The sequence below is a fragment of the Cupressus sempervirens genome, chromosome 10, assembly GCF_028749045.1.
Source record: "Cupressus sempervirens isolate cs-2001-9-10 chromosome 10, ASM2874904v1, whole genome shotgun sequence".
Taxonomy (NCBI): Eukaryota; Viridiplantae; Streptophyta; class Pinopsida; order Cupressales; family Cupressaceae; genus Cupressus; species Cupressus sempervirens.
Genome location: NC_143127.1, coordinates 172,264,242 through 172,276,175, shown reverse-complemented (window position 1 = coordinate 172,276,175; position 11,934 = coordinate 172,264,242). Strand labels below are relative to the sequence as shown.

Here is an 11,934-nt window from a genome sequence, read left to right as displayed (position 1 = left end):
TTTGCAACTTTTGCAACTTTTTCTTGCAAAGTGAAAATGAGTGCAAAGAGTCAGTTAGGGGTTTGAGCATGGCCATACAAGGTTGGAAACACCTATATAAGGTGTGAAATGATAGCATGCATTAATGAAGCTATTTTTGTTAAGTGGATCAATATGGGTTATGTGAACCTTGTGTAGGAGGTTGACAAGTGTGTTTATGTCATGATAGCAATTCAAATTAAACATTACATCTAAATTGGATAATAAAGGTTATTAAAATGTTATTCACAAATTATTGCATTTGAATATAATATTAAAAACATGATCAAAATTAATGATATTCCATAAACATGAACAATAAACATGATCCACAATAAATTGAACAATACTAGATACTAAATTAATATGTATATCACTGTGCACATAAATGACAAAAATATATATCAAAATACATGTATCCATAGAAAAATTACACAAATATATATATCAAAGATCATGTATCCATAGACAAAGTATACAAATATATATCAAATACATAGAGCCATATACAAAATGTGGCTGATCATGCCATTAGAATGTGTATAATATCAATGTTTCTATAAACAATGTAGCATGTGCCATCTCAAAATGTCTCATGATGCATCCTATGACAACTATACTATCCTAGGGTGCTATTGGATGATCAAAATGCAGCCTCTTCGCTGCACTAGGTGGATCAGATGCCTCCTACATAAACAAAAAAGGAAAAACCAAAGTTAGACTACTAAATTTATATGTTTCTTTGTATCTAACATTGAATTACTCAAATGCATAATGATCTTTTTTTAATGAAGATTTATACTATTAAACTTTTATAATAAATACCTCTCTTGTCAACCTCCTGCACCAGTCAGGAGTCCTCTCATATGCCCTTGGCAATGCTTGTACCTCACTGATTGTGGCCTATGTATGTTCAAATATGTTTGTTAGATGAATCCACAACTTTAACTATAACATTATAATTCATAGCATGCTAAATTTATAATATATTTAATCAAGAATTCAAACTACTACTTACTAGTGTAGGCTCCTCCTCAGGATATAGTGGTACAAGTGGTACTTTGTCTGGCAGGGACAGGTGGTACTTGCAAGATAAAAGAAAGATTAGAACCATATATGCTACAATATCAAATAGGGAAAACAATCAGAACACAACATAATGTACTGTACAGTCTCAAGGCCAAATGAAATAGCCAAGAGCATGGCATCATCAACCTATCTTAACTCCTCCTCAGTCATCAACTAAACATGAATGAAGATCACATACATGTATAAGTCAGTATGGCTTAAAAATTAAAATTACTCTATTATAAAAGTTAACTTTAAATTGCATATGTCATAACAAAAAAATGTATACACATATCGACATAGAAGGAGTCCATGCCTTTGCATGCCCCTCCTCTCTCACATCAAGGTTTGTAGCCTTTGCATGTGCCTCTGGTGTATCCTCGTCTAATACAAACGTATACTCAGGAAGATCAGCTATGGGACCCAAACAATTTTCTAAGGAAATAAAATGGCACCTCTAAATTGCTATGTGGAGGGATATCAAAAACCATCCACCAAAGATCCTAAAAGTTTGCACGTATGGCGCCATTTGTGCACCATTTAATCGATAGTTTAGATTTTTTGTGGTTGATTGGTAAACCGATTTTTGGGTTCACAAAAAGGCTAGCCAAATCATCTTTGGTTATATTGAGGGCTGCAACCTCATCATAGTCCAAGCCATCATCAAACATCTCATGCATTTCATCATGCCAATGAAGAGCATCATTTTGTTCATTGGTAAGGGTTTCAATGTTATCTACTATGGTGTTTAATGTGGATAACATAAGAGCCAATGCGGGTACATTATTATATGTTGTTCACAAAGCCCTCAATTCGGTGAGATTTTTAATTATCGGTTTTGAGAGGGTAAAGGATCATTTGGTGGATGATTTTGCAGGGGCACTAGATCATTTAGTCAAGGGTTACGAGGAATAGTATTCCTTGCCTGAGTGTCATCATTTTGATCAACCATTCCTATTAATTTGCAAAACATAATTTATATTAAAAAAACCTAAATTTTAACAATTTCTATCATAAAAACCCTAAATTCTAACAAATTCAACTAAAACTAACAAATTTATAATAAAAATTATTAAATTTATACTAAAATTGATTTAAAACAAAAAAAAACTCACCTTTTATCATGTATCTGATTGAAAAATGAATATCCGTGCAACAAAATGGGATATATAACTGAAAACGCAACCCGCGGGTTGTGTTTTTTTTTATAAATAACACTGATAGTTATCGGGTATCCAATATTATATCAGATACCCATTATTATTGGATATCTGATATAATATCGGGTATTGGTATCAGGATGGGTGAAAAAAGTTAGAGCGGATTTTGAAATGCTTTTAGATGTTTTCAAACTCTATTTTTTTCACATTGCCACTTTTTGGCACACCATGATCCTGCACATACCCACATATAATTTGGAAGTTCTAACATGAATCATGGGATCACTTTTACTGTGATAAGTCTCAAGAAGTGGTATCTCAATGTGTTGTGTGATAACAAAATGAAGGATGTCTAAGGAAAGGGGATTATAAATGTCACATATAGGAATTTTGTACTTCAACTAGGTGAAGTGAGCCACTTGTTGTTGTAAAGTGGTGATCTTTTTAACCTAGCTAAATTAATGATAACATTAGAAGATGAAATAGTAGGCATATACACAATAGATATGCTAAAAAAATTATTTTAGGAAGCAGAGGGAATATGCAAAAATATTGGTGGACAATTAGAAGGTGTAGATAGAGGATTGGAATATGTGAAAGGTATAGTATTATTTGAAGATAATGAAGAAAGTATGGAAGTAGGAGGAAGACTCGTGGAAAGTGTATAGTATTAGAGACTTGTGTAGAACTCATCATAAGAGGTGGTGCATGAGATGCTAGGAATGGCAGTTGGAAGAGGGTTAGAAGGTTCAATGGTTGTGCAAGAAATATAGTGCGTCCTAACTCTTTAGAACATTTTATCAAAGGCTTAGCAAGAGTATTAATAAGGTGAGATATATCACACAAAATGGAAATTTTATTTTCCTCATGAGTAATAAGCTTCTTAATAGCCCCAATAGTGGAAAGATTAGTAGGATTTTTTATTCTCTTGCACAAGCCAGTTTTCAACTTATCAACTTCATGAGAAAGCTTGTCAACTTGGGAAGCAAGAACTCTTGAGGCTTCATATTCATAATGGCAAGATTGAGAAGGGTTATTCTCCATGAAAGGTTTTAGATCAGGAGAAAAAAATTTAGTATCATCATGGGTCCTAGGAAGTAAACAGGAATCATAAAAAAATGAGCCCATGATTTTATGAGTTCTACCAATGGGAATTTTGTAGGTTGGACTTAATGTGATAAAACTCATTAAAGGGGAAATCACAAAAGGAAACTCTAATAAGATCTAACCACAACACAAATGTAACAAATATCAATGTAACAAGGAGTACAAAAAGATACATAGACCTAATTTCATAGGATAACCAAGTTTACCTCTACAAAGCAATGAAAGCATGCAAAGAGGAGAATACATAAATGAGCAATCTAACTCAGAAAATAAAAAATGGCACAATCCCAGTTCACCAAAATGTTTAGTGGTGAAATGGAACACTCAATAAGATATGTAAATATGAGACTTCACTTCTCACTAACATTCAAATACAAGGGAAAAAGAGGCTTCCAAATATAACTCTCAATATAACTCAAGTTAGATTAGCAAAACCCAAGTAAGATGAAGGCATTCCAATACCAATCATAATTATATCAAGGAAACTATAAGAAAGTCCTATTTTGTGTAATGTTAATTAACTTTAAGCCATACATTATGAAAGTAAATCAATTGAATCAATTAATTTGTGGACAATAGTAAAATAGATCTAGGTGTTATATGTATGTAAGAAACCCAATTAAGATATGGAAATATGTCTATTGTAAGAAATAAAAGAAGGGTGGAAAAACTACCTTGAAATATGGAAGAAAATATTCTTTTTAATCCAAAAATCATGGATCTCGAACTATGAATATGATTATGATTGTGGTTATGTGACTAGGATAGAAAAATCATGAAGATCCCAAGCCTTTCAGTACAAGTTAATGAAAAGAAATTTGATTGGATGGTTTACATAAAGTTGGACACATTCTTGATCCACTGTAACAAAGTCAACCCAAGTTCTGATCTTGATGAGTAACTTTTTTATATTTGAAGTCAAAATCTTGAAATCCTTTTTATGTACATTTAAGAAAAATCTATATTAGCTTGGTAAAGATCTAGATTGAGGATTCAACCTTGAAATGAAATGAAATATAAAGAATATCCTTGAAAGAAAGATAAATATAAATATTCACCTTTCTTGATGAAACCCTTGTCAATAAGGATTTTACAATAATGTTGGCATTCAATTTGCAATGAAGGATGTAGGAGATCTCTACAAAATCAATGGATTGACCAAAACCATAGCATGGATATGTGGATGTAAATTTATACCAAAGAAGAAGAAGAATATGAATGCCAAAATGTAGATCCTTTGCCTTAATGGTGAAAAAATTGCTAGATCTTAAAGAGGAAATGCTCATAAAGGATCCTAGATCTTGAAAAGAGCTTGATAATTACCTTGAAAAATCCTTGAATTTTCATTTTATTGTCTTGTGGTATTAATGGATAGTAGTGGATGTGAAAATAAGGTTCCTCGGCTTCCTTTTATACTAGTTTTTGGGTGTGAAAACAAAGCAAGTTGATAAGGTCACCTAATTGCCAAATTTGAATAACCAAGACAAAATTGTCTCTAGGACCCAAAAGTCCCAAGTTAGTCAAATTTTATCATTATAGGTCAACTCGGTCAACCTACATTAAGGTTATCCTAAGAAGGGGTAACCCTAAGGTCTCAAAAACTGCATAGATGAAAATCATGGAAGAAAAGGAACTATGCAGGAGAAAGAGATGATTGAGAAAAAATCCATCCATGGTCGATAAAATCACTAAAGGGTAGGAACTAAAAGGTCTTAAATGATGGGTGCTTCCATTTTAAGATAGTACAAATAACTATTAGGTATTGTATGATATCAAATATCTCATTGTTATTGGATACCCGATACTATCGAATATCCGGAAGAAATTACATGATTCAAATTTTCTTTGGGATTCACTTTGGTTTTTACTTTTGGGTGAAAAATATAGATGTTCAACCCCCAAAAATTTGTTTCCCCAGCTCTTGCAATCTCAAGACATTGGCCATGTTGCTGAAAACGTTTTTCACCCAAATTTGATGAAATGAAATGGGTTTCTTAAGGAGATTCTCATCTTTCCATTTATATAATTGTTGTAAAAATTTGAATTTAATAAGCTAATATTATTTAATTTATAATTTTCTTACCTCCAAAGTTCTAATTGATATACTAATAAAAAATAGCTATAACTTTCAAATGATATAACATTTTTGAAATCCAAAATATGTATCAGATTCTATGCATAGTCTACTATAAGAAAAATATCAATTTTATGAAGTTTAGACTAATTTAAGATGGTTAGACATGAGATTTTATTTTAATTCTAAAAATTATATAGTAGACAAAGCATGATTAAGTATCTACTTCAAAAAACTTATCCAAAAATATGTGTCACATTAGGACATTAGTTTATTACTTATATCTATCTAATCATATAAAGAAATGTTATTTGATTATTTTTAAGTTGCTCAAACACACAACTACTTCTTATCTTTTTCCTAAAATTTTTGTAATGCTAGATTGTAATTTAAAATTTTCACCATATAGAATTTTTTTTTTTTTCAAAAAAGAGCTAGTATCTTACAAACTAAATTCAATTCTCTATAGATTTTCTTCTTACATATTTTTGATAAAATATTGATAAAATTATTCAATTTTTTACATTAACTTGCCCTAAATTTTTTTTTTTTTGAATTCTCATTGCCTCTGATGGCCCTAGTCTGATACACCATGATTCTACACATACTCTTTAACACCATCAAGCTTTGAAACTAAGTCTCTAGAAATAAGAATCATGTTGGATGATGAAAATGAGTGAAGCTAAGGACAATGATATATTATTTGCATAAGTTCACCATTAGAAATAGTCACGTGGAGAAATGTGAAGAATGCAATTCAGTCAAAAAACCACAATGAGTCGCAACTAAATGCAAACAATTGACAAAACCAATGTACTTAACTCTAAACCTAGAAAAATGAAATAGATGTATCGAAAGCATCTTCAACACAATTCTTAAAAAATGATCAATGGATTCTTAACATACAAAGTATGTAGAGAAGTATACACAACAAAGATTATAGCAAGATAGTCATATACAATGACAACAAAAATTGACATTGATGATAACCATACCAATACATCTATGCTAATTTGTCAATAACTCATTCTACTCAATTCCCATATATTTCATTTATATTGCCATGTCAAAACAAGCTAGTACAATTGTTTAGATACAAATGTTGTGACATACATACTACAAAAGGAATTTATATCCAATGTCATAGCTAGCTACATCCTTCCAGAACACAAATAATATGACATGACACAATGAAGTGTCCAAAGTAGTTACAATTGTATAAACTTTTCAAATAGCAAGGGAACATCTAGCTGCTCCCATGATACAAACCTTTCACATCATTGACAATGTAAACATCATATTGTTCAATAGATTTTCTCATTCAAGCAAGCATGTTTACAATGTAACAATATGGAAAGAAAGCTAAAAGGAAAAAGCACATTCTGCAGTACTATGATATCTAGGAATAATGAAACAAGTAGACATCACAATGTTGATGTCTTATGAATGCTCCTTGAATGGTGGTCCAAGAGAAAATTCCCTTTTTATTTGAAATGAATTATTTTTTCTTTATAAATAAAACATCATAACATACTAATAACTATTTTTACACTTTATTTGGTTGATGAAAACTAACTTTACATGAGTAAAAGAAAATGTAAACTAAAATTCAAAATTTAAGAATTCAGAGCTTATTTCTATGTACTATTGAAACTACTAACTATGAATCTAACAAAGATTAAAATACATGTCCAAGACCAAAATTGATCCTCAAAATTTTATGCAACTAAACATAAAAGGAAAGTCAATGGTCCCTTGGTTTGTGAGTAAAGATGAATGGTTGTAAGTAAACCCACTAGAAATCAAGCCTTGTTGAGTATACGGTCCTAATATCATAAAAGATGATATCAAGGTTGTATTTCTTAGATGACTTTGATAAAATAGATTCCCCTCAATGTGTATCTACTAAAAAGAAATTAGTTTATACTCAAGTCCCATATTGAATAATTAAACAATTCTATGATCTTGATATAAAATACTCCCCAATTAATACTAACCAACTTCTACTACCAAAATACATTATCCCAAAGCACAAGAAAGTCAAGGTGACTATCAAACGGTAATTTGTATAGTGTGAACTTTTACTCTCATCAGAAAAGAAGATATAAGTGATTGCATAGGTCATTGAAAGCAATAAACGAGGAGCATAGAAGAACAACTTTAGCTATTCTCTACACAAAATGACATGAATATAAAAATATAAATTGACATAACATAAGATATTTTCATTGTTTTTTATTTCATTTTCACAATATTGTGAAGATTAGACTAGTGAAAATCACATATTAAAATTTATTGTTATAAACAATGTTTTGTTTCCATCTAGACTAGACTGATCGTGTTATTCTTTGTGCAAAGTATCTGTATGTCATGGGCCACCATCAAGCATCACACACTAAGGACGAAATTAAGCTTGGAAAGATGAGTCAACTTTGACTACTCAACACTTTTAGCCTAAGAATCAAGCCTTAGTGTGTGGAGAAGATGATATTGTGCACGGGTATAGCAATAAATGAAGAAACGGATCAACCCAAGGATATAAACTGATTCCCACGCAAGTGGTTTAGTAATTTTTTAAAATTCGTATAACTGAAAGATTCTTCGCGACGACAATAGGCTTGACGGCGTTGCGATAGTCTTCAATCTCATCGTAAACATGACTTTATATGTTTACCCAACATATCTTTGCTGACCTCCCTTAATAAAAGATGAGTGTTCACCACACGACACGCGTAGAATATTTACAATCGAGATTTTTACTTTTACACGTGGATATATAAATTAAAAGACTAATTCTTTGAGGATTCAATGCTTATTGCTTCTTTTATTTGACCTTAGCAAGTGAGAGTTTTTGCGTTCATACATCAAAATTGTAAGACACAAATTTCCCAGGTTTAAAATCTTATCAGTTCCTTTTTATGACATGAACATTGTATCACATCAAGACTTAACGTCAAAAATTAACACACAGATGGACTTAGTAGTCCAAACTCTTTAATGTGGAGCTGTTTATACATGAAATTTTCTTGATATTAAGAAGATGGGTGTCTATTGATTAAAGCTGCAAGTTCAGGAGATAGTTAACAATAATAATACATGCTATTAACAATTACTATTTCCTAATAGCAAATACAATAATGATGCCGTAATAGCAGATTTTGTTGAGCAAAGTTTCATCATGAGTTGCTCTTTTCTCAAACATATTGAAAAAGGTATCAGTGAGAGAAGAAGAGCGAAGGTGAGCGTGTATGATGGGTCTCATTGTAGCCCTCACTAGATTGGCTTTGGTCTTGGCATATGAAAGTGGGTCTCTCATATATTGCTCTTGTTTTATCTCTGAGTGCTCCATAACTCTTCTAAACTCAATACACTTCACATCAAATGCATTGCATTCATCAAAAGCTTGTCGAATCTCCTCTCTACTTCGCATGTAAGCAGGGATGTTGAATGTGTCCCTTGTTTCCTCATCAATCAAACCCTGCAAAAAGATGCACATAATGCAATGAATTATGTCATTTTATACCAATATTGCTTATTGTTACCATATAATATATAATCTATAGACACCATTCCATTCTAAGTCTTTAATTTTTCAATTACAAAGAGACAAAGGAAAAAATTGGTCACATGACCTATAAACTTCACATCTATTGAAAAAAAAGAGAGGAGTTGAGTTAGAAATGAATTATTTATAAGGGAATACTAGCCTCATTTAGAAGGTCATTCCAGGCATTGTCCATGCACCGTGTGAAAGGATGCTTTGCTTTTGTAATTGGGTCACCTAGTTGGTGTTGTGGCTTCTTATTGTCTGGTCTGCCTGCCATGAGAAGAAAGAGCAAAGCTCCGGATGCCATCTCCTCTGCTCTACAATGAAGGAATGACTTCAATTCTTCTTCTGACTGCTTTGCATAAGCTTTGACCACCTCTTTTGGTGCACCGTCAATCCATGCTCTACCTCGATTATAAGCCAAACTATTCTTATCAATCACACACTCAGGAATCTGTCCATTATAAAAACATAAAGAACATGGATTCAAAGCCACACAAAACCAAGAAGACATTATCATAAAGAAAAGGAGTCAATGCGAATAACAAAGACCATTGAAAATTATGAAGTGGGACTCATAGGTTGGAAGTTGATATATTATGATATCATAAAATAATATAAAATGCTTCAAAAGAGATTTTTCTTATTAAAATTGAGGGAGAACTCATTCTTATGCGACTTCTGATTGAAATCTTCTCGTAAGAAGATAAGTGGAATGGAGAAAGCAGAAATGGTAGAATTTGTCTTAAAAAGCAATATATATTCTTATATAATTTTAATTGGAATTTGCATAAAAGTTTAAGAAGAAAAAAAAGCCTGTTGTGAAAAGAATGCTATAAACAAATTGTATACAATATGTTTAGAGGTATCTTTATGGAAAAATAAAGTTTGAAAAAATAAGTCAACTTTGACTATCTAACACATTCAGCCTAGGAATCAAGCCTTACCATTTGATATTTAAGCCATCCAATATCTTTGTCTCTATACAAGTTTTTTATTAAAATCAAAATATAAGTTATTTTTAAGTGACTTTTAATTAAAGTTGTACAATTCTAAGAAAATCAAAAGATAGCTTAATCTTATGTTACTTCTAATTCAAGTCTAATTATAAGAACAAAAGTAAATTATAATTAAAATCAAAAGATAACTTACACAATTTCTAATTGAAATCTAATTATAAGAATCCAAACAGAAAAAGAAAAAGCCAGTTATAAAAAGTAGCAATGCTTTTCTTCAAAACATATATTATAAGAATAAAAGTGAATTGTACAATTCTGATTAAAGTCAAAAGATGGTTCATTTATTTATTTTTAAATAGATAATGGATCGAAATCTAGATTAAATATTTTTATTATTATTTGTTAAGATTAAATTGAATTAAATAGATTGAAACCCAAGACCTTTTTGATGAGAGACTCACAAATTACGGTTGTTCTTATGTCTCCAATTGAAATCCAACTTAAAATAGAAAGTATATTATTAGTGACAACACCTAATGAACACAATAAACAAGGGCAGGATTAGTAAAGAAAGAGATGAAAAGAGAGAAGTCATAAGTACCCTTGACATCCAATGCAAAGCACTCAAGCTAATGGCTATGTGGAGTTTTCCTGTGGGAAAGAGACGATCATAGAAGGAGCCCGGAACACCAGCCGCATAGTAACAACGGCCCTTTCCATTACCATTGACAATCCCCCTGCTCTTTCTCCTCACGCTATCTTCAAGAGGTGGCAACGAGCGGAACAAAGTGTTGAAATCATTCAAAGGAAGATCACAGAAAAAAGCTTCAAATTCGGGACATGGAAGAGTATTAACGTGATATTCTCTCTTCAGTTTGTCGACCACAAAATCGACAGTAGACGTAGTGTTGGGGCCAGTGGCACAGCCGAGGTCAGCAATGGAGAAGGGAGAAGGAGGGGGGAGAAGGGGGAAGGGCATGGTGCGAATAGCCCGCTTGAGGAATGGCAGAGAGAGAGATATGGCGGAAGCAGGGGCTTCAGAATTCCTTGCATAACTCTCCTCTCCTTCTCCTCCTTCCATACAAAACACCCTCTCCACATCAGCTGTCAACCATTGGTATTGGTACTGGTATTCCTCATTTTCACAAGGAATTGGATGTGAAACATCCCTAGGCCTGCAATCAGAAGAAGTATCTGTGTACACCATCTTGCAATATTGAAGAAAAATACAAGCATCCAAGGCAAAATTCACAACTTTAGCCAAGAAAAGGGAAAGTTTCCTCAATTCCAGTATACCCATTTGTAAGGGCTCGCCCCAAATATATGCGAAGTGGTGTGGGCTGTCCACATCTGACATCTCCATAAGTGAGATCCTCTTTCTTCTCTCCTCCAATCATCACCTTTCTATGCACGACCGCTTCTTTTTAGCCAAGCAGTTTTTCAAGATTCCATTACTAGAATTTACAGGTAATATCTGCGGCCATAAAGATTTCCACAATCACAAATCACTCTATTTGTTTGCAACCACAAAGTACAAGTTTTTGTTTGGGTTTATTCAAGTGCGTGGGGGAGAAACAGTGGGTGAAGTGCAATAAATGAGGCGTAAAAAAGACGATAGAGAAATGTGAAAAAATGGTCCATTGAGGGGAGTCTCTCTTTTCAATGCTGTAGAGTCTATGACCAGTCTGATCACAAACAGAGTTCAAAGGGATTCAGAAATAATTCTCCATAGTGCTTTTGCCATGATGTATACGTTTGTGGCTTGCCTCCATTAGAGGTGGGCTTTTATCTAGAAATTCAGATGGTCAAACGTATGGAACACAACTTACTCCAATAATAAGTTTGCATATAAAGATAAAGAGAATCTCCAAACCTAAATCTGATCTTCTAGGTGGTATATTGAAAATCAATAAGAATGCTTGATCTTCTACAGAGATCAATTAGATTGTTGAAAATTTGGATTATGGGTTTAGATAAATGGTTAATTTTTATAAATAAAGT

The 11,934-nt window shown here is 32.4% G+C and overlaps 1 protein-coding gene across 1 annotated transcript; it reads right to left on the bottom strand.

The window, feature by feature from the left end:
* Positions 1–8,392: 8,392 nt before the first annotated feature.
* On the bottom strand, positions 8,393–11,301 carry LOC149533177 (gibberellic acid methyltransferase 2-like). Its single transcript, XM_089803872.1, has 3 exons — positions 10,535–11,301; positions 9,135–9,428; positions 8,393–8,905 (listed from the first exon to the last, which is right to left on the bottom strand). Exons 1-3 carry the CDS (start codon positions 11,294–11,296, stop codon positions 8,540–8,542), a joined length of 1,422 nt encoding a protein of 473 aa, XP_089659998.1. The 5' UTR covers positions 11,297–11,301; the 3' UTR covers positions 8,393–8,539.
* Positions 11,302–11,934: the final 633 nt, after the last annotated feature.